The sequence below is a fragment of the Chelonia mydas genome, chromosome 9 (assembly GCF_015237465.2).
Source record: "Chelonia mydas isolate rCheMyd1 chromosome 9, rCheMyd1.pri.v2, whole genome shotgun sequence".
In the NCBI taxonomy this organism is placed as follows: Eukaryota; Metazoa; Chordata; order Testudines; family Cheloniidae; genus Chelonia; species Chelonia mydas.
This window is the reverse complement of record NC_057855.1, coordinates 94,745,651-94,771,759: the sequence shown is the minus strand read 5'-3', so window position 1 is coordinate 94,771,759 and position 26,109 is coordinate 94,745,651. Positions and strand designations below refer to the sequence as shown.

Here is a 26,109-nt window from a genome sequence, read left to right as displayed (position 1 = left end):
TAAGCGCACCATTCAAACTCCACTGTCAATTAAAGGGACTTCCCTGGACTTCAAGAGGTTCTGCATCAGGACCCAGTGGAGATAACTGAGTCGGCACATTCCTTGGCTATGCGCCATCCACTTCTTGGCTTGCACGGACCTCTACAGGTCTGCCAGCATAGAGGAGTTTGCAGCATTATCAGCTCACCCCAGCTGATGGTCTGGTCAGAGAGCAGATTAAGATTTATTGGGGCCCTGGTCACAAAGACCATTCCCCCCACCCCGAATCTCCCTCACCACGGGGCCCTGCCCCCTGCTTCTCCCCTTCCCACTAAGACCCTGCCCCCTCAGGGCCGGATTAATGCTCCTGTGGGCCTGGGGCTATTAAATTTTGTGGGGCCCCTGTATACAAGTCTTTTTCCTAATTTAAAACAAAATGATCACAATTATGGCATTGAGGCTATTAACGCTATACGAAACTTGCCTTTTAATTAACATAAAGCCGTTCTGTGGTTACATTTCAGGCTTAAAACATGTAGAATATAGTTAAGTTAATTCAAAATAGCCTGCTTCTTACCTTAGAACAGCTGTTATATTAGTTTCTTTCTGGGATGGAGTTTGGGTGCAGGAGGGGATGCTGATTTGGGGCAGAGGGTTGGGGTGCAGGAGGGGGTGCGAGGTGCAGGCTCCAGCCGGGAGGTGCTTGCCACAGGTGGCTCCTAGCCAGCGGCACAGCAGGGCTCAGGCAGGCTGCCTGCATGCCGTGGCCCCACGGTGCTTCCAGAAGCGGCCGGCTGCTGGCACGTCTCTGCGCAGCCCTTGGTGGAGGGGGACAGTGTGTCTTCATGTGCTGCCCATGCCCACAAGCGCCACTCCTGCAAGCACCAATGGGAGCTGTGGAGTCGGTACTGGGGGAGGGAGCAGTGCGCGGAACCGCCTCCCCTTCCCCCCGCCGCAGAGACGTGCCAGCAGCCAGCCACTTCCAGGAGTGAGCCCTGCTACGCTGGGGAGCCCTGCTGCGCCCTGAGCCCTGCTGCACCGGGGCCCCCCGTTAGCCCGGGGGCCTGGGCTGCAGCCCCTAAAGCCCCTGCATTAATCCAGCCCTGTGCCCCCTGGCCAGGCTGGAAGCCGGAGCTGGGCTGTGGTAAGAGTCGCCAAGGGAGCCTGGGCCACTGTGGGGAGCCCTGGACCCTCCACCTGTCCTGGGCAGCCCCTTGGGCACGGGCCCTGTAGGTCCATGCATGAATCTGTCACTGGTTCTAGAACCTGGGCTCTGTGGCTGTTTGTTTTACATGGGCAACAGCAAATATAAACCCACCTAACCCGGCCCACGATATTTCTTGGGGTTTGAAGCTATGCAATAGGTTTATCCTATGCAAAGTTGGGGTGGTTGCTCCTCCTTTCACATCCAAGCTACCATTTCAGAGAATCCTCGTCAAATGAACATTTGGGGACCTTAAATAAAAGGGTTACCCGAAGTAAGCAAACAAGGGCCTGTACTTTGGAACTATTGATCCAGCTTCTCTATACTTGCACAATTCATTAGCGAAAGGATTGCTTGGTACACGAAAATGGCAAAAACCTCTCTCATGATCATAACTGGTCTTTTGGGATCTCTTCTCAGTGCCGAATGTACAGGTTGGTTCATTTTAAACCTAGCAAGTCCTCTGCTTTTTAGTTGCTCTCATAGATCGGATTACATTTCTGTCCTCTGATAAGGAATAAATCATTTACCAGCAACAAAGTTCACATAGTAAGACTGCTGAATTTTACAAGTTCTCTGTTTAAAAATATGTTTGCTCTTGAGAATAAAAAAAATAGGGGTTTTATGGTGATAAGATTAACTGCTGTGCTGCTTTTTATTTAAAGAATGGGACTTTTCTGATACTTATTTTATGACTATTCATTTCAAGGACTTGCTCTAGATTTAGCCATTTTAATACAAATAAAACAATAGGAGGAAACGATGTTTACAAGTTAGAGTCTGTGCTCTTTACTGTGTATTGGAATCCCAGAACAAATTGTCCAATAGACCAATAAATACATTGCATGGTCCTTGGATTTGCTACTGTGAAGATTGTTTAAATGCCAAATTCGGGCTGCATTCAAATGCAGTATTTTAAACTAAGCTCATGAGCATGCAAGAGAACAGTTTGGCCAAAGAGCAGACATTTCTCATAGAAATGAGGCTGATACACCAACTATCACACCATTTGTTGCCTAGCTTTCCTCATGTCCAGGGGCATGATCCTGCATTAAGGGAATCAAAGGCAGTTTTACCATTTACCTCAATGGAAGCAGGACCCAGTCCTACATAGGGAGGATACCACGGCCCCTCAGGTGGGATTATGAGGTTGTATCCATGTTTGTGCTGTGTTGTGGGGGGTGAAAGGGACTATATATCGGTGCAGAGTACTATATTGTTATTTCACTTCAAACCAGACAGCCTGTCTTAGCGGGGAAGATAAAATATTCTTTCTAGTGTGTTTACTCACTGATTAGAGCTGAGAGCCTAAAGCATAGTATTGCAATACTTCTTGAAAGCAAACGGTGGCAAAATATTCTTCCCATGCCCCATGAGACATGCCTACCACAGAATTCTGTGCTAGACCTGGATACTGGAAACCTCATAGACCCAGGCACGAGAAAGTGTATTTAAACTGTCTCTCCATTGACTCTCAGATTCACCTACTTAGCTACTGGCAGTTGCTTCCAGCCAGAGATGTCCCTGGGGATGGAATAAAGTGCCCATTCCCCAAGTGGGCCTGTAGCCTTTTGTCCAGGGTGTTGTTTTGGTTTGTTTTTAAAGCATTCTGCAGCATCAGTACATGACTGCATTAACTGGAATGGCAGAATGGCAGTAACTGGAGTTAGAGGAGTGCTTTGCATTATATTTTAATGAGGCAGCTGAAGAGTTACCATCTAGCTCTGCAAAAACAACGAGCAGTCCTTGTGGCACCTTAGAGACTAACAAATATATTTGGGCATAAGCTTTCGTGGGCTAGAACCCAATATTTTAGCCCACGAAAGCTTATGCCCAAATAAATGTGTTCATCTCTAAGGTGCCACAAGGACTCCCCGTTGTTCTTGCTGATACAGACTAACACGGCTGCCCCTCTGAAACCTGCCATCTATATCTGGTGCACGTAGGTTAATTGGAAAAGGTGCCTGCTGTATTCCTATTGGCTAGAAGTGTCCAAGAAGAGATATAAAGTGAAAAGGCTGCAACTGATGTTCTAGTTTTTGTGTAATTAGTCTGGAGACTAATTGTGGAAAAAGGCAGCAGAGTTGCTAAAGCAAGCAGGGTGAAAGGCTGCTCAGACTATCGGTTTTGTCTCTGAGCCCATGGAGCCGAACATGTCTTGGACTGCACTGGATTGGACCCTTTGCACAGGTCAAATGCAAAATGGCAGGCCCCAAAAGCACATTCACCACTAAAAGAGGCGGATTGTTTTCAAAGGATAAGGTGGTAGAACCATCTTTACTCATATGGATGCTGCTACAGGTGATCTGTTGACAGTGATCGCCTTTGCATTTTAAGTGTGAACTGGTCAATGGTCAAAACTTCAAGGAAGAGAAAGGAAATCAAGTTTTGATCCCTCCCCCAAACACAAACCAAACTATTGCCATTGGACAATTTTTATTAATAGTCACAAGTCTCTACCAGACCTGCTTTCCGGGAAATATAATGTTTTACTCCATTAAGACTTCGGGCAAGGTAGTTCTATTAAGATCAAGCTTTTAATTCTCACGGCACCATGTTGCCTTTGCTAATTGAAAGCAAGTGTCAGCACAAGGAATACAGAAAGGTAGACTTGTTTTGCAGTCGTTTAAACTGTTATAAAAACAGTTGGTAGTCAGAATAATCACTTGCAGATAGAGTTCCATCTGAAGGGCCAAATTCCTGCCTTCAGTTACAGGGGATAAGTGCAGAATGGTAATTCCAATGAACTCAAATGGGGTCAAAGTATAAATCTGGAGTAAGGGCTTTGTTGAAGTCAGTGCGAGTTTCTCAGATGACTTCAAGGGGCATTTAATTAGGCACTAAGTGAGAGCAGAAACTAGCCTTCTAAAAGCAAACAGAGATTCTGTCTGGCAGTTACTAGTCCTCACAAGTTCCCTTTCTAGTCATAGAATATCAGGGTTGGAAGGGACCACAGGAGATCATCTAGTCCAACCCCCTGCTGAAAGCAGGACCAATCCCCAATTTTTGCCCCCGATCCCTAAATGGCCTCCTCAAGGATTGAACTCACAACCCTGGGTTTAGCAGGCCAATGCTCAAACCCCTGAGCTATCCCTTCTCTCTGTCACCAACTCTCAAGTGGCCAATGAAATTTACTCCCATTCACTTGGAAATTTGTTATAGTATAAACCTTATATAAACAAGAAGCTACATAATACTGTTTCACAAACGTAATGACCAACTTTAACCCCAAGCAGAACTGACAGCGCCATCTAGTGACCATGAGAGGCTTTGATGTCTTTTGCTGTAAGCCTGCTCGTCATAAGAAAGGGCCTTGAAAATCTGGCTGTAAAATAGGTGACCAAGAAGTTTCTCTGTTTTAATAAGCAGATCTGCTCACACTCAGAACAGTGCTTGCAGTGTGAGGTGAAACAAAGCTCACTGGTTCCTAGAACATTGGAGAAATTAGTCAGGAACATAGAAACTTTGATAAAATATTGCCCACACAAGGCTGCCATTAATAAAGTCTTCAATGGGGAATTTATCTGCCATGGGGTAGCCCCACAAGATGAGTTATTGGGATCTGGTTCAGCAAAGAGTAAATAGAACAATAATTTTAAGCTGTGTTAGTTCTGGAAAAAATGTAAACCATGCTTTAAAAGTGAAAACAAATAGTAATCCTCTCCTTTTGATTTTCTTCTAGGACAAAATTCACCCCTCTGCAGGGGGCCTGCATAAATCTTGGGCAGTACTAACCTCTCACTTAAGCCTTTAGCCTCTCTGCACTGGGGTGAAATTGAACTCAACAAGCATTTTCAGGCTTGGTCTACACAAAGGTTTTGTACCCGCATAACTATTTTGGTTATGGGTGTGGATTTTTTACTGATATAGTCATAGGATTACAGCTTCTAGTGTGGACACAGTTATGTGTCTACAGGTACCCTCCGTATACAGGAAGGGGAATAAGGTATACTAGAATTTTACTATGTGTGTGCAATACGCCCATAACCATGGTGCCTAGGTGGTAAAAACACAGGAGCGGAAAGCATGGTGTTTGAGAACACAGCACTTAAACATGACAGTTAAACCATTGAAGGGAATGTACCATCTGTAACTATGGTCTATGGGTTTTTTTTTAATTGCAGTTTTTATCAAAAATGAACAAGCAAGCTCAATTTTGCGCAGGCAGAAGAGATATAATTCAAATAGACTGGAAGAGTTTGTTCCAGGGAACCTCGAGAGAGAATGTAAGGAAGAAAAATGCAATTTTGAAGAAGCACGAGAAGTCTTTGAAAACACGGAAAAAACAGTGAGTGTTGTCATGGCAGAATGACACCATTATGAACTCACTGGGGGAGAGACGGGAGGGAGGGAATCATGGAAATTGCATGTGCAGTGCAATTGTCTGTGCACTGCTGTATTGCTCTCCCAGCAGATATCGGGGCGATTGAAGTCCTCCATGAGAACCAGGGCCTGTGATCTAGTAACTTCTGTTAGTTGCCTGAAGAAAGCCTCGTCCACCTCAGCCCCCTGCTCTGGTGGTCTATAGCAGACTCCCACCATGACATCACCCTTGTTGCTCACACTTCTAAACTTAATCCAGAGACTCTCAGGGAACTGGGATTATTTAGTCTGCGGAAGAGAAGAATGAGGGGGGATTTGATAGTTGCTTTCAACTACCTGAAAGGTGGTTCTAAAGAGGATGGATCTAAGCTGTTCTCAGTGGTAGCAGATGACAGAACGAGGAGCAATGGTCTCAAGTTGCAGTGGGGGAGGTTTAGGTTGGATATTAGGAAAAACTTTTTCACTAGGAGGGTGGTGAAGCACTGGAATGCATTACCTAGGGAGGTGGTGGAATCTCCTTCCTTAGAGGTTTTTAAGGTCAGGCTTGACAAAGCCCTGGCTGGGATGATTTAATTGGGGATTGGTCCTGCTTTGAGCAGGGGGTTGGACTAGATGACCTCCTGAGGTCCCTTCCAACCCTGATATTTGATGATTCTATGAAAAAGCCTCTTTTCCCCAAAGGGTGCAATGGACCAGCATAGCACCTATGCTCATTTGAGTCTCACATAAGCACTTATGCCTGTGCTGACCCACTTCATGAAAAGGATTTTAACCCTAAAAACTTTCTATTTGGATCCTTTACCTAAAGTTTTGGGGGCTTTACTTCATGCTAGTTCTGTAATTTAATTTTCAAATTAAATATCAAGAGAAATTATTCATGTTATTGTCTGTTTGTTTTGCAGATGGAGTTTTGGAAAGGGTATATTGGTAAGAGATTTGCTTCCTCCACATTTCACATACATAAAAACCATAAGGTCATCCTGTATTCACCTTTCAGTAGTTGCCTATAAGTAATGGGAGGTACAGGTATTAATTGAAAGAATATTTCCCATTTAATGGAATATGTTCTACAGTAGAGCTAGTCAAAGTTATGCATAATTAATAATATATCCCTCCAGTTTAGTCCTTTTCCCTGTTCTGGTTGTAGATAATTCACAGCATTGGTTTTTACCAGTTTATTCATTACTGCATTTGTTCAATCAGCTTGTGTGAACAAGTTTCACTGTAAGAGTTCCCACAGACCACTTGCTGTTTGTGATGCGTGATTGGTCATGTAAACCATGTAGAATGTTTCAGCTCCTATAGAAAAATGAAACGTTAAGGTTTGAGAACAAATGGCCAGTAGCAAATGCCCTGTTTGCATGCAAATATGGCTCTTCCTATGAATGGCCCCTCTGTAAACATGTGTGTGAGCACATCATGTTTGCTTGGAAATAGTGTATTAAAGAGAGCTATAAATGTGACCAAAGCAGATAGCTGTTTGGAATTCAAAACAGTTGTTTTGCATCTCCTGTCCAACTCTGCTTCACACTTACAATTTGTCTCTTCACTCCTTGGTCCCTAACCTCAACTACCCCCCACACCCACGAAAAAACATTCAATGAACACTAAACATATGAAACTAAGGATGTTTCAGCAAATGAAGTGCTTCGTAGATTGGCTGAACACACAGAACAGCTCCAGTCTTAAATAAGTCACATGAGTCGGTCCAGACTATTCAATAAAATAGTTACATTTGCATTTTAAAATTGTCCCCTGAAAAAACAATCGTCATGAAACTGAGATACTGTATTTTGTATTTCTATGGTTGAAACTAATGACCCCTGCCAAAAAAAAAAAAAAAATCTTACCTTCTCCTTTTATCCGTGTGCGTGTTTTACTTGTTTAGCTCACGAGCTGCTCGTTCCAGTCTCCGTGCTGCGTGGATGACATTCGCTCCCGTGCAGAAACTCAACACCTATGCACCACTTAAACCCTATTTGAGAGCTTAAGTGATGCATAGGCCTAACTCTCTGCACAGCGGTGAATGTGGCCGTAAGTGGCCATCTTCTGCACCACACAAGCAACCTTTTGGCAGTTTTCAAGGCTTGAGTCCTAATTCTCTGCTGCCCTGTGCTTTGTGTCTGCACTGGTGTAAGTGGCAAGTGGGTGCAAAACTCTACCATGTAGCTGAGGTAGAGTTTTACACTGACTTGCAGCAGTATAAGGGGCTCCACTGAGAGATGAAAAAAATCCAGTCCCTGGCCTGCAAGCTGGTCATTCTATAATTTGTTATATTTTGCCCTGTGTTTGCATTGGAACGAGGGGGAAGGAGAGAGAGGATTAAAAAAAAAAAGCATTAACAGGCGAATTTTCTGGTGTAACATGAATGCGTCAGGGCACTCTTCACTTCCCCTTCCCCTTCCCCTTTGGCTTTGCTCTGTCTTTTAAGAGTTTATTTCCTTAAGATTCAGCATCACTGATCCAGTTGCCAAGTCCCCGGGAGTTTATTGCAAATTTTCTGATAATTGGTGTTTTCCTTAGAGCCCCGGCTCCTGGATTCACAGGAATACATGAAAAGAAAAGGAGTACTTGTGGCACCTTAGAGACTAACAAATTTATTTGAGCATAAGCTTTCATGAGCTACAGCTCACTTTATCGAATGTAGCTCATGAAAGCTTATGCTCAAATAAATTTGTTAGTCTCTAAGGTGCCACAAGTCCTCCTTTTCTTTTTACGGATACAGACTAACACGGCTGCTACTCTGAAACCTGTCATCAGGAAAACATGAGAATCTCAGCTTTCATTTGTTTTAAGAAGTCTGTTTCTAGCCGTCACAGCTATGGAGAAAAGCTTGAGCCCTAAAGTTCAGGGTCTTACAGTAAAGGCTCAAAACCAGGTGGCCACAGCACAGTCTTCTTCAAGGAAGGATGAGAACTTTAAAAAAACAAAAACCTAATTTGGAGACAGCTGGCTCTGCATGTTCTCAAGGAAATCCACCTCCTAGCTCCAACTTTCTAAGCTCGATCAGAAATAGGACCAGACTGATCTCCCACTAGTGAGAACTGACAGAGAACAACTGAAGTCAGGGGAATTAACACACCAAAAGACTATAGTGAGGTCAGGTTTGATGCCAGAATCAGGCCTTTGTGCATAATGCAGCTGCAGAGGTCACCACGGGATTGCTACTCTGTCAATTTGTTATGCAATTGTTTTCCAGAATCTAAATTTTCCCTTAAAAAGAAGTTTTCCGGTCCAAGCTTAACTTAACATTCTTTATCCTGAGCCAGGTAGGGTGGGGGAAACACTCACTGTTGAGTAGCAAAGGTGATGAATGCCCTTGTCTGCTAATTAATTGATCTTGTTTTCATTTCCAAGATGGAGACCAGTGTAATCCAAATCCGTGTAAAAATGGAGCCCGTTGCGCAGATGATGTCGGTTCCTACGTGTGTTGGTGTCTGGCAGGGTATGAAGGAAGGAACTGTGAGCTAGGTATGTACCAAGGGGCCAGATTCTCTGCTGCCCTGCACCATACATAGTCACTTAGACCTGGGCAAAATGGATGGGAATAACTTCCATTCTGATTGGCTGGTTTTTATACCCACTTTGCACTGCTATAAGTGACCACGCAACACGCAGGTGTAACCCATTGGTGAGTGTGTTACAGGTCTCTCCTTCGGGGCCCAATCCACAGAGGAGATGCTACCCTCCCAACCCCAGCTAGTAAGGACTGGTTATTTAGCTCATGCTAAAGCAACTTCTACTTCTTGCTATGGTGTCCCCTGGTTTCAACCCTGGTGTTAACCAAGATGGCAGCCATCACATATTATAAATGAGAATCAGATTCACAGCCTGCTCAGTAATGTCATGTCTCCCAACGCAAATATTTAATCAGGAACCTCCTTTCTCTCCCTATTACAAGCCCTTCCTGTATGGATTATATTAGTCAGGGCTATTTAACGCCACAGGTGAAATCCTGAGCCTAATGAAGAGAATACAATATTTTTTCCATTGACTTTAATGAGGCCAGGATTTCACCCCATGGTTCCATTCAACTTTCTGGGGAGATAGAGAGGAATGGGGCCTGATTCAAAACCCACAGAAATCAAATTAGAGTTTTCCCATTGACTTCAGCGGGAGCAGGATCAGAGCTACCGTGCTCGTGGGTTGAGTATTGCCCAACTGGTTCATGCACAGCCCACAGGGCCCTTTTTGACAATGAGCTCTCAACACATTGAAATGAGCAATGATCAACTACACACACACACAATATGATTCCAAAGACAAACAAAATGCAAATACTTTCCTGAAGGGCTCAGGAGATTATGAAAATAGAACCACTAATGGTTTAAAGAGCTAGGATCTCGCTGTCTCATTGTTCCTGTCCATCCTCTGATCTAGTACAGCCAGCGTAATGAACGAGCACCGAGAAGAGATTCTGTTTCTACTTGTGTTTTTACTCTGGCAGGGAAGAGGTGCGGGTCTGGAAGAGTGTTTTAAATTTGCAGCAAATATAAAATGGTCTCAAGCCACTGCAGTCTTCTGGTGGATGGGGGACTGGGACTAAAATAGCAATTGAAATGAAGTGACTTTGTAAAAATAGTAAACAATAATGTAAGCATGACGACAGGAATGGATGTGTCCTTGAGGAGTGGGAGGGAAGTTAATCTACTGTGAAGTTATTTGAAAACTCACTGAGAATTAAAAGCAAGTCTATTGACTTGTCACTTTCGACACCTGGAGGATGAGATTCCAGAAAGACAGAGAAAAGCAAAGGGGAGCGTGCATCAAAAATGTTCACAACAAAATATGAGTGTAACGGGAATGCCCCTGGGTTGGTCATCAGCAGTGGGGATCGAACCTGGGACCTCTGGATCTTCATGCATGAGCCTATACTGCTTGAGCTAAAATACTCAACTCTCTTGGCTACCTCTGTAGCAGGCTCATCCATCTGCACTTGGCCAAGCCTCCACTTGAGGGGAAACAGAACGTCACCTCAAGTTGTCATGTCCTACAAAGACTCCTCCTGGCTGAGGAAGTGTGTCCCAAGCTCCAGACGCTTCCTAGTTCAATTTCCTATCCAGGCCACCACCTGTGACACTGACCCCCCTAGTGCAGTGCGGGGTCAGTGGCAGAGGCTGAAGCTGGGGGCTGAGTCTTTTTGCTTAGACAGTAGAGATGCGTGCAACAAGATATACTGCCAAGGACCCACCCAGAGGCACCAGCATTACACAAGGTTCCACTATAAGCTCCAAGCTTCGTTTCAGCAAAAGCTGGGCTCAGGCTTGTGCGCTTTTTGTGTCCGTCAGGGAGGATTTATGCTTTGTGTCAAGGGTAATCTGTGGTTTTACTTCATTTATGATGCAAAACCTGGCAGTTTAAACTGACGTTTGCTTTGAGTTTCTGGGTTCAAGCCACTCTGAAATCAGAGTTCTAGCCCAAGGTTTACACTGCACCCTTCGACCTGGCATCTGGTCACCTGAATCCAAACTGAACAAAGGGGGAGGAGGAGCATGGTGGGGAATCCACGTGACTTGTAGCCAAATATTTGTACAAACCCTTCCAAGTGGAGCTGCCAAGCCCCGAGAGCTTCGAAATGCTGCGTGGCCTCATTCTCTCTGAAGTCATTGTTTGTCAGAAGGAGGCTGCCCTAGTGGACTCTGCTCCCTCTCCATACTGCAAAGCAGATCTCTGAAACCAGTCTCCTTGATAGCTGGCTAGGAGGTGCAGGGCAGGCCACAGGTCCAGTGGATCGGCAATGAGAACCAAGTTCACCAGCCAAAACATTCTCCAGCAGAGAGAGAAATGAGGGGACCCACAGATGCTACCACTTCACTATGACTTTCCACAATACATTTTCCACCAGTTTCATCCAGTTCAAGCTCAGATATTTGCCGTTTTGAGGAGATTGGCTTTAACCCGGGGTTGTCAATAGGCGGACCGCCGGCCAAATCCAGACTGCCAGATGTTATTGAACTGACCCTGAAATTTTTTTATTTACTTATTAATTACTATTATTATTTTCTCTGGAGTCTGGACCTTGACTATACCTTGGCCAAGAAATTTGGACCTTGACAAAAAATAATTGACTGCCCCTGCTTTAACCTCTTGGTCTCACATAAGCTGTACATGTATTCCTTGGAGAAGTGCATGAGTTAGATACAATGGTTGAGGTTTTCAAGGAAGATGAAGGGATTTAGCCATGCTTTCAGATTAAATGGGTTTTTTAACTCCGGTTCCTTTAACACACAACAGGCACAAATTTCTTTCTGTACCACATCCTGATCTGTGCTTTCATTGGAAGAAGGGAAGATGCAAATTTGCTTCTGCCATGCAACAGTTTGGGTTGTTTATATGCTGGAGTCTAAAGGCCTGATCTTGAGAAGTGTTAACCACCCATTACGCCTGGACTAGGTCCTAAGTAAACAGCTCAGTGACATGCTTTGCATTTATTGCACTTTTGAAGTGTCTTAAGGGTTTGGTTTAATTTCTTTCAGATTCAACCTGTGCTACTAAGAATGGAGGATGCAAGCATTTTTGCAACAGTGACCCACCCCACAAAGTTGTTTGCTCCTGTGCACCTGGCTATAAACTGAATGGAGATGGAAAATCCTGTGACCCTGCAGGTCAAGTTCTAAAATGATTTAAAGATTTGGGATGAGATTTCAAAAGCTTCTTAGAGCGTTTAGGCACAGAGTGTCATTGAAATTAATGCATCTAAATCCCCTTGGTGGCTTTGGAACTCTCAGCCTGGTTGTTTCATAAAGCATGTTATGAAATGTGTAGTATAGCAGGTTAGCAATAACCGTGGACATTTTGTTGCAGATAAGGGCCACACGTGCAGCTGGTGGCATAAACTCCTTCCCCAAACAAGACATAGAAAAAATAGGGCCACAGTAAGTCCACCATTCTGCAGAGCAGGAACGGGATGCTTAAGAGTAGACATTGGGACCACTGCTTGTTTCAGGCAGCCAGAGACCCATCTATAGGTCGTGTCTACTTTTCCTCTGTCAATGGACCAGTATGACCCCCTTACAACATTCTAAAGGGAGCCCCCCAACTTTTCTAGCCATGTGCCCAGCTTCTCTCAGGCCCACAGGCATGCATGTCATATGAGTTCTTGCAAGCAAGAGCTATTACATTGTTGAACCCACATTCTTCATATTTGGGATGCTGCGGGCTTTTTGATTACAGTAGACAGGATGGAGAAAGTCTACATCCAGTCAGAATGGGCTACAGCCTACAGATGGTACAGAACAGGGCTAGATCCCATCTTTGAACGTCATGGGAGGTTGTCCTACAAGTTATTTGAGAAGCCTTCACTGGAGACATGCTAAGCTGGTGCTGCTTTTGGGTGCTATTTCTATTCCACCACTTGGTAGTCAGAAAAAGACATGCAGTTGATCCTAAAATACGCAGCCTAAATCTATTGTTTAAAAAAAAAATCTTTAAAAGGAAATACATGGATTTTCATGGTTGCAACTTTAGAAGGAAGCTTTACTTTAAAAAAAAATAATGAAACAACTTTATCTAGTTACGTGTCCCCAATTTGATATATTACTAGCTGTGCATATAAAATAAGTGAGAAGTAAGTGGTCATAGAAAAGAACAGTTAACTCTGTCTGCAATGCGGTTGCAGTTATGTTGGGCACAGGATATTCGAGAGGCAAGCTGTGTGAGGTCATATCTTTTATTGGATCAATTTCTCTTGGTGAAAGAGACAAACTTTCGAGCTACACAGAGCTGAAGAAGAGCTCTATGTGGTTCCAAAGCTTGTCTCTTTCACCAAGAGAAATTGATCCAATAAAAGATATGATCTCATATAAAGTAAGTGAGATGTGGCTCTTAAAAATAACAGTTAACGGTCTGCATTTAAAGTACTTAGAAATGGCAACTTGTTTTTAAAAACTCTAAAATGAATTTATTAATCCATCAACAGCTTTTTAATAGTCTTCTCACCTTCATCGATTGTAAAATATTTACCTATACATGTATAATTTCCATGCTGTTCTAGCTCAGACACATGCTGTGTTTATATTGCACTGTAGTTAGTTGCTATAGAAATGTCAGTTATAATAAGCAAGCACAGTGGGAGAAATCTCTATAAATGTGCGACAGGAGAGTTGATTTTCTTGGTTTCTAATTCTGATGTTCCGAACCCCGCCCCCCCGTCGGCTTTCCCAAACTCTTTGATACCTTTTTATGCGTTTGATTTATTGCAACGTGCCTACCATGAATCTCTCAGGCACAAGTACAGCCATCATTTTGGGAAGCAAGCTGAACACCACAGAAAATAAGCAGCTTCCTTCTTGTGCATCACTATTAGTGATAGAGGTTTTGCGGAACAAAATCAGCCATTTCCCTGTGGCCCTATTGTTTTCAAGCTGATTTGCGCAGGTATAGCTGATAGGAACTTTGCTAAAAGAATTCTGACTCTGATGCAAAAGATGGAATAGAACCTGTAACTGGGAATTATGTGAGTTGTTTGGTAGAGTGGAAGACAGGAACAGCGAATCGCAAACAGGAGCGAGAAGTAGTAAGCAATTACTTTAGTCACAAAAGTAACCAGGTTTGATTGACACAAACAAGGGGCAGATCTGTTGGGTAAGAAATGTCACATTTCCATGACTGCTTTACTGAGTAGCACCAGAGTCCAACGTCAGCTGGTTTGAAGGGATCTGGCACTACAGGGCACAATTAATCTCCCTTCCCCGCATCTACTAAGGCTCTCAAAATTATTCAGAATGTGGAGATCATCTCCAGAGAGAGATTGTCCCCTAGGCATGACCCCTCCTATTCGAGATTCCCCACCATCTCTCTGGCAGCAACAATTGCTGGGTGTCAGGACTCCTAGCAGTTAGCTAGTAAGCCAGGTTAAGAGTATAAGCTGCCATTGCTCCAGGAATGACCGGGTTGGAAGGGGGAGCAGGCAGAACCAGCTAGACACAGAGGAATCAGAGTGGTGATCTCCGGGAAGCATGATTGCATGTGGCCACCACCATGGATCGGTGGTGTAAGTGAAATGCTTGTAGGCTTCCCATTCACAGCGTGGTCCACAGTCTCGGACTGTGAGGTGGGGTTCATTGGAAAGCTTCATAGCAGGCAGGGGATAAGGTTGTCAGGTGTCCGATTTTCGACCGGAACAGCCGGTTTAAAAAGGACCCTGGCGGCTCTGGTCCGCACTTTTAACGGCCCGGTCAGCAGTGCTGTCGGCAGCGCAGCGTGGCTAAGGCAGGCTCCCTGCCTGCTGTGGTTCTGCGTGATTCCCGGAAGCAGTGACATGTCCCCCCTCCGGCTTCTATGTGTAGGGGCAGCCAAGTGGCTCTGTACGCTGCCCACGCCCCAAGCACCAGCTCCGCAGCTCCCATTGGCCAGGAACCACGGCCAATGAGAGCTGCGGGGGTGGTGCCTGAGGACAAGGGCAGCTCACAGAGCTGCCTGGCTGTGCCTCCGCATAGGAGCCGGAGGTGGGACATGCCGCTGCTTCCGGGAGCTGCTTGAGGTAAGTGCCTCCTGGCACCTTCACCCCTGACCCCAACCCTGATCCCCTGCCTGCCCTCTGAACCCCTCAATACCAACCCAGAGCCCCCTTCTGCATCCCAAACCCCTCATCCCCAGCCCCACCCCAGAGCCCTTACCCCCAGCGCTCCAACCCCCTAACCCAGCCCTGATCCCCCTACTGCCCTCCAAACCCCTTGGCCCCAGCCCTGAGAACCCTCTGACACCCAAACTCCTCATCCCCAGCACCACCCGAGTCTGCACCCCCAGCCCAAACCCCTCACACACACCCCACACCCACTCCCTGCCCCAGCCCAGAGCCTCCTGCTCCCCCCTGCAGTCTGAAACTCTTAGCCCCAGCCTGGAGCCCCCCCACACACATGCCCTGAACCCCTCATTTCTGATCCCATCCTGTGATATCCTTTCCATGCAACACAACTCCAAGCCCCTAGAAGTCTCTTACTAAAACTGCTGGTTAGGTGGCAAGGACTTAGGCTGTACATAGAATCATAGAATAATCAGGGTTGGAAGGGACCTCAGGAGGTCATCTAGTCCAACCCCCTGCTCAAAGCAGGACCAATCCCCAACTAAATCATCTCAGCCAGGGCTTTGTCAAGCCTGACCTTAAAAATATCTAAGGAAGGAGATTCCACCACCTCCCTAGGTAACGCATTCCAGTGTTTCACCACCCTCCTAGTGAAAAAGTTTTTCCTAATATCCAATCTAAACCTCCCTCACTGCAACTTGAGACCATTACTCCTTGTTCTGTCATCTGCTACCACTGAAAACAGTCTAGATCCATCCTCTTTGGAACCCCCTTTCAGGTAGTTGAAAGCAGCTATCAAATCCCCCTTCATTCTTCTCTTCCGCAGACTCAACAATCCCAGTTCCCTCAGCCTCTCCTCATAACTCATGTGTTCCAGTCCCCTAATCATTTTTGTTGCCCTCTGCTGGACTCTTTCCAATTTTTCCACATCCTTCTTGTAGTGTGGGCCCCAAAACTGGACACAGTACTCCAGATGAGGCCTCACCAGAGTCGAATAGAGGGGAACGATCACGTCCCTCGATCTGCTGGCAATGCCCCTACTTATACATCCCAAAATGCCATTGGCCTTCTTGGCAACAAGGGCACACTGTTGACTCATATCCAGCTTCTCGTCCACTGTAACCCTTAGGTCCTTTTCTGTAGAACTGCTGCCGAGCCATTCGGTCCCTAGTCTGTAGCGGTGCATTGGATTCTTCCATCCTAAGTGCAGGACTCTGCACTTGTCCTTGTTGAACTTCATCAGATTTCTTTTGGCCCAATCCTCCAATTTGTCTAGGTCCCTCTGTATCCTATCCCTACCCTCCAGCGTATCTACCTCTCCTCCCAGTTTACTGTCATCTGCAAACTTGCTGAGGGTGCAATCCACACCATCCTCCAGATCATTTATGAAGATATTGAACAAAACCGGCCCCAGGACCGACGCTTGGGGCACTCCACTTGGTACCAGCTGCCAACTAGACATGAAGCCATTGATCACTACCCGTTGAGCCTGACAATCTAGCCAGCTTTCTATCCACCTTATAGTGCATTCATCCAGCCCATACTTCCTTAACTTGCTGGCAAGAATACTGTGGGAGACCGTGTCAAAAGCTTTGCTAAAGTCAAGGAACAACACGTCCACTGCTTTCCCTTCATCCACAGAGGCAGTTATCTCATCATAGAAGGCAATTAGATTAGTCAGGCATGACTTGCCCTTGGTGAATCCATGCTGACTGTTCCTGATCACTTTCCTCTAAGTGCTTCAGAATTGATTCCTTGAGGACCTGCTCCATGATTTTTCCAGGGACTAAGGTGAGGCTGACTGGCCTGTAGTTCCCAGGATCCTCCTTCTTCCCTTTTTTAAAGATGGGCACTCCATTAGCCTTTTTACATCACAGCAGAGTTATGCCATGTGAGGCCCTTATTCAGCCAGATACGTCAGCACATGCTAATTTTAACCATGCAAGTAGACCCCTTGGGTCAATTGAACTATTCTGATGCTTAAAGTTAGGCATATGCTAGTACCATGCTGAATAAAGACCTGAGTTAATCGCATCCACATGTGCACATACACACAGGGTTGTTGTTGCTTTTTAAAGTCCTCAAAATTGATTTCTAAAACCTGGGAAAGCTTTGTGCTTGCACTACCAAGGGCATATCGCTTGGAGCTCCTATTCCTGACCTTCGGATGGAGTTTATTGTTGTGTTTATTTGACTATTAGAGCTACTTACATCACCATCAATTAATTCAAACATAAACATGAACCACTTGAATTAGCCCACTCCCCTAGAGCTCCTTTATCATCCTGCCGGTGAGATGTGTGAAACATTTATCTCCATTTTTGTCACTTCATTTGTAATAACACTTAATATGATGCATGGCTAGCTGAAGTGTTACTTTATGAATCTGTACATTCTTTTCACAGTGCCGTTTCCATGTGGGAGGATTACAGCTCCCGAAGCCAAAAGCAAGTACACCCGGGCCATGAATACCTTTGACAAGTGGAACTACAATTCTACCGATGATCATGACGAAGCAACAGACAATACCACTCAAATCACACCCATCATTAAGCAAGTTACACGAGTCGTTGGTGGAGTGGAAAGCAGGAAAGGTGAAGTTCCTTGGCAGGTACTGGATGTTCTGTTCCTGTTTGTTATCCTGCTAAACTTGATTGCTCTCATGTCATTTTGTACACAGCAGCATTTCTCCTATATGCTCTTTGATGCACTTAAAATCTCAGAGTCTTTTGGCCCATGTACATTATCTATGCTGTAGCAACATACTCTGCCCAGTTCAGGGCCATATTGGCAACGTGCTAGGAGACAGAGTGACTGCATCTTTGTCCAAACGGGACAATCCAACCAGATTTGGCTGCTGGCAGAATAGTACATGAGCGCACCAAGCACTTCACTGCGAGCAGTCGAAGGGGAAGACTTCTGTGATCAAGCAAAACTTATGGGGACATGTTGACATTTTGGGACACAACTTCACAGTTAAGAAAGGAGAGAGCAAGGTTTTAATACTTCAGACTAAACTGTGGGCTGCTTTTCATGATATTGTCACTGAATGAATCAGAATTTACAGTTAAAGATTCTGATCCTGCAGATGGACCCACGTGGGCAGACTTTTGCACCCAGGCAGAAACCCACTGATTTGAGGGGGCTCCAGAAGGGTCTGCCAACACTTGCAAGATTAGGTCTTAGATTTGGGTCAGGGACTTCATTTTGCCTGTCAAGTGCCATGCACACATATGGCATCATATAAATAATTGCTATGTTCCTTGCTCACCCTCTCTTACCATGGAACACCTATATGAGTACACAGATTGGGCCAGAGCCTCAGCGGATGTAAGTCAGTGTACTTCCACTAGCTTCAATGAAGCTATGATAATTTACGTCAACAGGAAAACTGGTCCTATATATATTTGAAGGAGTCTCATCTACTCCATCTGCTCATTCCTCACCTGAAGTCACAAACGGATATTGTGACATCACAGCCATCTCCATCCAAGCCAACAGGGATGTAATAAAACAGAGATATTGTGATGTCTGGAGCAGGGAAATGCAAATAAAACTCCACCCACCGACTGCTATGTAAGCAGTTGTAAAAACGAGGAGCAGCAGAAGAGAGGTGCAGAAGAAATTGTTACTAAATGGAACCTATTTCAAAGTCTTCCACAGTTATCCTGGCTTAGATGAGGTGGATTATCCAGCGATGGCTGAGAGAGTTAAACAGTGAACTAATAAAATTAGTATGAGGGACAATCTTTTGATAACTTGAGCCCCAGCACAGCTGGTAATGGGGATTGTAAGACCAATGAATAGATGCTGCACAAACTGGGATATAAAATTTTCACTCAGACAGATCAAGTGGAGGTATTTTAATCCTGTCTCAAACAGAGGGAAAATGACATTCTTCAGAAGGTGTTTCTAGGAAGCCGAGTAGTGAAAAAGAGAGCTCAGTAAGAGGCAGAGAGAGCTTTGCTGAAGAAGCCAAGAAGCGAAAGGGGGTTAAGTTAGAAGGTCAGCAGCTGGCAGAAGTGACCATTTGCCTTACATCTTAAGGATGACAGCAAAACAGTTGTGCTTATGTGAACATAACTGGTCACACACAAGTTGACACTAGGTTCTTCTATGGACTCCAAAATTGACAGACGTCAGGGCCCCAAAATTGACATCAAAAATCAAGATTTAGGTGCATCCGGGGAAAAAACAGATCCATCGTCTCCAGGAACGACAAAGCTTGCAGTCTTGCTCGGAGTACCAGCCCAGAGATGCTCAAAGCCCTGCATTCTCTGGCTCCATATGTTGCATGGTGATGATACACCACTATACAATGATTCATCTCAATTGACATAAAATCATATATAGGAGGCACGACGGTAGGATACACATTTAAAAAGAGTGACAGGGGAATCACACAGGACTGGAAAAACCCCTTCAAATTCCAATGCTTAGCCAACTCTCGAGAGGCCTTTACCAAGCCACGCAACTCTCCTGCTGCCCTAAACATGGGTGCCTCCCCATTTCCAGTTTGTATCCCCATCATATGGGGAAGTAGCTAGTAGACCTGCTACGGTGTAAGAGCTGGCAATGGTCAGAAGATCTGCTGCCTCCTGCAATGTGTTTGAGTGGCCCAGTAGTCCATTTGGGTTTTTTCCAAGCTATCTCCCGCTTCTGTGTCCCCTTTCCATTCACCTTGGGGCATTCTTCCCCACGCTCTCACGTGTGGAGTCGCCTTCTGGATCCACCTATTTTTCTCCCCCTTTGTCTCTCTCCTCCACCTCTTCCCACCCCCCCATGCTTTCTCTGGTCCATATTCTCTTCTCTCCACCACCCCTACATGTTTCTGTGCAGAGTTCTTGTTGAGGAATGGTTTCTAAAGAGTAAGCAAATCACCCCATGCAGGAAGATAGCTGGAGAGCACAAGAAAGGCAGCCCTCCTGACAGCTGAACGAGAGGCTTCTAGTGGCTGCAATGGATAACTTCAGGCAGAAAACCCTCCACCCAGGCCGATCTACCTGAGACAGACAAGGACACAGGGAAAAGATAGCCCAGAACTACTAACAACATGCACCACTATACCAGCTCTGGGCAAGAATTTATGGTGCTGTAAGTTCTGTGGTGGACGGGCACAAACAGCCTGATTAATGTTAGAGAAGGCCTTTAACGTCACTTGAAATCTAAGACATTGCTAATGGACATGGGCCCAAGACACAGAATTCAGACCTTCATCTAAACTGTCTCAGATCTTGGGAACAGTTGGATCTGGAGATTAGCTTGGGCCGCATCTCAAATCAGTAGCAAATACTTTTTTAAAATTACGTTGATACTTTCGCAGCCTGATATTTAAATAGCTGGGTTAGTGTTGTAATTTTCAATCTATAGCTGCCCTCCGGTGGCCAGGTACCTTCAAGTCTACAATTGAGTTACGTAGAGCTCTCTCTTGCCAAAATAAAACATGGTTGGAATTAACAGGGGCATTTATCTTTCATCTGTACAAATAGATACTGTGCTTTATTAACAGAGAGCTGCGAGGTACAAAGTATTGATCTTTAATTGCAGAGCAGATCCTGTTTGGTGCAAACCTCTTGTAGTATGGAGGCTGGCATCTCTTAGTTATGAGTATTGATCTCTCGTGCTTAAAATTCTGCTTCTCAGATCTAAAGAGGCAGCAGGTACACTTACAGGAGGAAGCTGATATCCAGTAGCAATCGTGTGGTATTTAAGGAACATGGTTGGGAAATCCCTCTTCTAAATTAATTGTGGCTAGTAAATTTGCATATTTAATTTGAAATTAAGTTTTGGAATGTAAAACATGTAGGCCTGTATCCCCTGGCTACCACAGGAGCAGCACGTAGTGTCTTAATATAGCAGAGGATCTGGTCCATTGCCACTATTCTCACCAGTGTCCAATATAACCTGTTCACGAGTCTGTCTGGAATGACGAGTTCAACTTCATGTTGTGTCAGATTGGTTTCCCCTTGTCATGACCTAGCCAGAGGAGGGATGGGAGATGGTATTTAGCCATTGGTAAGGTGGTCCTGTGAAATGTGGTCAAACCAGCAGGACTGGACAGGAATACCTCAAGAAGGGAGGAAGGACACTCAGGAACTCATCAGAAATTGCCTTCTTGCATGAGGAAAAGTGGGTAGTTGCTTTCACAGTGTCAATTTTGCATGTACCACTTAGCAGTGGCTGTTCCTCACCCCTTGTCTGCTCCCTTAATATACCTATGATGTTTGATTTCCCTTCATTACTGGTTTGTGTGGTACCCAAGGCTTGGATTTCTCTTTCTGTAGGTTCATTTACAGAACAGTAATGGAGTAGGATTCTGCGGGGGGTCTATTGTCAATGAAAAATGGATCGTAACAGCAGCGCACTGCATTGTGCCTGGCGCACAGATTACTGTTGTGGCAGGTAAGCAAAAGGAGGTCTGAATGCATTAGTGGATATTCAGTTAGGTATGCTAAATACAATTGGTGCTATCCAGTTTATGAACATGTTTATCATGGCAAAGCTTCCCCTAAGATCCACCCCACACACAAGTCTAGTTATGTCACTACACCTGTGCCTGACACCCATGTTCCAGGGGGGTGGGTTTGTTACGTTGGTTTTTGGCAGGTAGGGAACAAGGTTTGTGTTACAGCCTGATAGTCACGTTATCCCACTCCAGCTGTACATACAAACTGTATTAGAACATGGATACAACTGTGTCATGGTACCACTTGTAATGTAGCGGGCTTAGACACAAAATGTGAAATACCTTATAAATAGATCCACATCCGAGCCGCAAAAGTGCTCCGCAGATATCCTCATTTGTGGCTATAAAGCGGATATCCGCAGATTTGCGGGGCTCTGCTTATAAGAGCATCTCTGGCTTTCCCTAATATGGGACTATCGGTGGCAGTGTGCCGCACAGCTCCAAATACATTGACCAACTAGTGTCTCGCCTGTGACTAAAAACTGCATTTCTGGTTCCATCCTTGTCAGGCTTTAAGCTTTCATAAAAATAATGGTTCACCCAAAACGTCACACAGATCTGAGACTTAATTAAGGGATCAGCAGAAGCAGAAATGGATCCTGTAAGACTGAAATTCTGTAGAAAGTAGAAACTATGGACTGAAGTAGAGAACTGAATTTCCATGCACAACAACGTCCCTGTGAGGTGTAGACAGGCGCCAGGAAGCCAAAACTGACACATCCACAAAATGACTTCATTGCATCTTTACCAATGCTATTTCCGCTCTCAACCCCCTGTTCCCATCGCCCCCCCCTCCAGCTTTTATTGATTGCCTGTGGGAAACCTGAAGATAATTCAACGCAGGGCCCCGTAACTAAGGCAAGGGTAAAAAGATGATGGTTCACAGGTGTGGCACAAGTCAGTTTCCTCAAGCTGTTTATGAAGTGTGTATTTCATATTATAATTGCTGAGCACATGGGACACAAATCTAGTTAGTAGCAGCCACCAATAACAACAGATTCAATTGAAACGTGCAACACACCCAGAATAAAAGTTAGGTGATCTGGGTATATTTATAACTGTCACTTAAATTGGACCAACTCAGACATTAAGAGTGGGATTGTCAAAAAGGCTTAAGAGACTAGGGAGCACAAGTCCCATCAATGAGAATGGCACTCAAGGCACTTATTGGATTTTGATCCACCACTTACTTTTGCTCTCTTCGCCCTTGATTCTGCCTGGGTGGACCCCTGGGACTGATTTTAGCAGAACTCCATGCCAGTGCAGGGTGCGTCTGGGCCTGCACAGGATCAGGGTCTACAGAAGGTTGAGTGCCACATTTTCTACCATTTACTTTCAACCAGTTTTGCCTCCATGAAAGTTCACAAGGGTGATAGAGCATATCTGTTAAACTGCGAGTACACAACTTCCGCTCTTTATACAGCGGAAACAGCTTCACGCTAGAAGGGCCCATTTTTTGGCTTGGAAATGGGTCTGTTTCTGGGTTTGCATTTTGTAGCAAGTTCATCCATTTCTAGTTTCATCACAAATGTTTCACACCCCTCCGATTGGGATACAGGAGGATTGTTCGGCAGCACAGCTGAGTTTTACTGGAGTAGATTTGATGGACAGGCACCAAGGAAAGAGGGGGAAAGATCGGGGGTTGCCGGTTTTCACAGTGACTTTGGAATATATGCCAAACATCATGCATATCGCACTTGCCCCTCCATCCATGCCAAACACCTAGCTTTAGTTGTAGCACAATAGCGCCCCCCACTTGAAATATTTAGCAAACAAAAATAAAGGCTTTAAAATTACCCCCACAAATTCCACATAGGGCATATGTTTAGCCTGTCCCCCAACAATTATGCAGCAATACCAATAAGAAAAAAACCCCTCAAAGTCTCCCCCATGTGTGTCTTATTTTTACAGTTTAGTAATGTCATCTGAAAAGAAATCCCTACTCCCCCATTTATCTCTCATATCGTAATGCACTGAAAACACACACACACACAGACACACGGAGCGTGGCCCAGGAGCAGTGTAGTGAGCAAAGCTGCCACAGTGGCCCTCATCAGACAACATTCACATGAACGCAGACAGCTAACTGATGATAGGACTTCAGGCTCTCTCTGCACGTTCAGCAGGAAGCCAATACATCGTTAAAACCAGAAGCACTGTGACTACGCTTAATAGGCCAGCTCAGATCCTGGAGATTGCAGCAAAGCTCCTAGAAAGATTGAGGCAGAGGCAAAACATGCCCGACCCACTTTGGGCCACAAAAAAAGAGAAGCGGGTTGTCTGTGACAAGCTGTTGATCAGGGCTCAGGGTTCCCCTCCATCCCACCCTAGTTACCTGCAGATTTAGGATGTTGGTCAGAGCAGGTGGGGGAGGTGATTCTGCTGCTGGTTTCCTTGCAGAGCTAGTTAGCAAGCTGCTTGGACAGGTAGACTTTCCTTTGGGCGGGAAAGGACTTCTCTGACTGCCGCCAGACAAATCTTAACGCTGTGCAGACTCAAAACACCTGAAGTCTTGACAAATTCCCCCTTTTTGTCTAGAAAAATCTTTTAAGGAAGGGAATAGCCTGCCAACAAATCAGCTGCAATAGCCCTAAACAGCAAACTCCCTGCTGCTGATGTTTATCCTCAGCAGAGGAAAGTGTAGGAAGCTGCGGGAGGGGGATCTGCCAGAGCTGGGAAAGATTGGCTTTGGAACAGAGACTTTGTATCTACTTGCTTTGTAGGGCCTAATATTCCAGTTGCTGGCAACAACTACCTGCATCTCACTCTATGGGGTTGCGGTCCTTCTGGCCAAGATACAGAATGTTTGCAGGTTGCTGTTGGTCTGGAGTATTGTTTGCTAGTAAGGGGTCTGTTTTAAAAGATAATATTCTTGGTTCCGGAGACTTTCTAATATCCCAGGACAACACTTCCCCTTACAACTCTCCAAAGAATCACCAAACTTCTGTTATCCCAAACACTGCAAAACTTTGATCACCACCCCCTATTTTCAAAGGAAATGTTTGGGCTATGAGGCCAGAGTTAGCCTCAACTGTTTGGGTTGGTTGGTTGGTTGTTTTTTTAAACACAGTACTGTTGGATCTTTAGCTGGGCAGCCACTGTCTCTGGGCTGATGCATCATTCAACGTGGTCAGCTAAACTTGATGTATGTGTAACCCACTGGTGCGTGTGTGTTGCAGGTTCCCCTCTGTGTTGCTCCGCAAAGGATATGAGTTGTTAGAGCCCTCAGCTATAGAGCATTAACTCGGACGACCACAGCAGCTCATGCTGTCCCTGGTCTGTCACCTCAAGAGGGTGGTCATTGCATCAGGCACCTCTAGAGCTAAAAGTATGAACTGCTGCAGCTTGAAGTAAAGAGCCAAGACTCTGGATTTGGGGACTGTAGCAATTCATCTTCTCCCTGGATTGGCACAGCGGGGAGCCCATAGCACACACTCATCAATGGGTTGCATTTGCACCGTAAGGGACATAACTCATAACCTGCTCCTGCAGCTCTGGACTCTGTCACATAGCATAAGGAAACTACTCATGAGCTATCACTGCTATTTGGTTTCCTACTCCTTGTAGGGCAGACACTGATCCTGCTTCCAATGAAGTCAGTTTCAAAAGGGGGCAGGATCAGGCCCTAGCCGAGGAGATAATCACACACTTTGGCCTCAGTTCTGCAGCTGGCAAGTTTTTGCCTATGTCTCCCTTTGCAGGATCAGGGCCTTAGTCAGAGCCGTTAATAGATTGCATTGGCACAAACACACAGCAACAAAGAGATTATACAGCGGCAGGCAGAGTGAACCTTGTCTCATCCAACAGGCGGCACATCTAATATCTCCTTGTAGTGCGGCGCACTACCAGCACTGGGTCTGAGCCAATTCCCAGTGTGGGATTTGAACTTATGACATTTTGGCTCCCAGCTGATCCTTAGTGACACTAGAAGTATCAGTTGCATGTAGTTACTAACGCTGAGAGCGTATTTAGTCACCCACAGGTTGCTTGTAATTGTAAAAAGCATGACATTTCTTTCACCAGGTGAACACAACACGGAAGTCAGTGACGGTACCGAGCAGTATCGCCAAGTGGTGAAAATCCTTCCGCATCACACCTATAATGCCAGCAAAAACAAGCATGAGAATGACATAGCACTGCTAGAGCTTGGGACCCCGCTGGAGTTCAACAGCTACGTCACCCCCATTTGCATTGCCAGCAGGGAATTCACCAACAGCCTCCTCAAGTACGGAACTGGCACCGTGAGTGGCTGGGGGAGCCAGCTGTTCCGGGGAAGGGTGGCCACAGTCCTACAGGTTCTGAAAGTCCCATTTGTTGACCGTGCAACGTGCATGAAAAGCAGCACGTTTTCTATCTTACATAATATGTTCTGTGCGGGTTACCATTCAGAGGCTAAAGATACATGTGAAGGGGACAGCGGGGGCCCTCATACTTCAGAAATAGAAGGTACCTGGTTTCTAACTGGAATAACCAGCTGGGGGGAAGAGTGTGCACTGAAGGGCAAATATGGTATCTACACCAGAGTATCAAAGTACACCAAATGGATAAAAGATAGAACAAGTGGTTAATCAACAGAGCTAAAGCTTTCTATTGCTTTTCTGTGGGTTGCCTGAT

At 45.2% G+C, this 26,109-nt stretch overlaps 1 protein-coding gene across 1 annotated transcript; it reads left to right on the top strand.

Annotated features, from left to right (window-relative positions):
* Nucleotides 1–1,517: 1,517 nt before the first annotated feature.
* On the top strand, nt 1,518–26,109 carry F9 (coagulation factor IX). Its single transcript, XM_007060212.3, has 8 exons — nt 1,518–1,617; nt 5,308–5,471; nt 6,409–6,433; nt 8,864–8,977; nt 11,983–12,111; nt 17,435–17,640; nt 21,314–21,431; nt 25,519–26,109. Exons 1-8 carry the CDS (start codon nt 1,551–1,553, stop codon nt 26,061–26,063), a joined length of 1,368 nt encoding a protein of 455 aa, XP_007060274.1. The 5' UTR covers nt 1,518–1,550; the 3' UTR covers nt 26,064–26,109.

What these genes read in the sequence shown, in the direction of transcription:
- F9 (XM_007060212.3), top strand. Translation starts at nt 1,551, where the DNA reads ATGGCAAAAACCTCTCTCATGATCATAACTGGTCTTTTGGGATCTCTT. An exon ending in AAAATCCTGTGACCCTGCAG is followed by an intron (nt 12,112 to 17,434) that starts GTCAAGTTCTAA and finishes TTCTTTTCACAG; the next exon opens with TGCCGTTTCCATGTGGGAGG. An exon ending in ACAGATTACTGTTGTGGCAG is followed by an intron (nt 21,432 to 25,518) that starts GTAAGCAAAAGG and finishes TTCTTTCACCAG; the next exon opens with GTGAACACAACACGGAAGTC.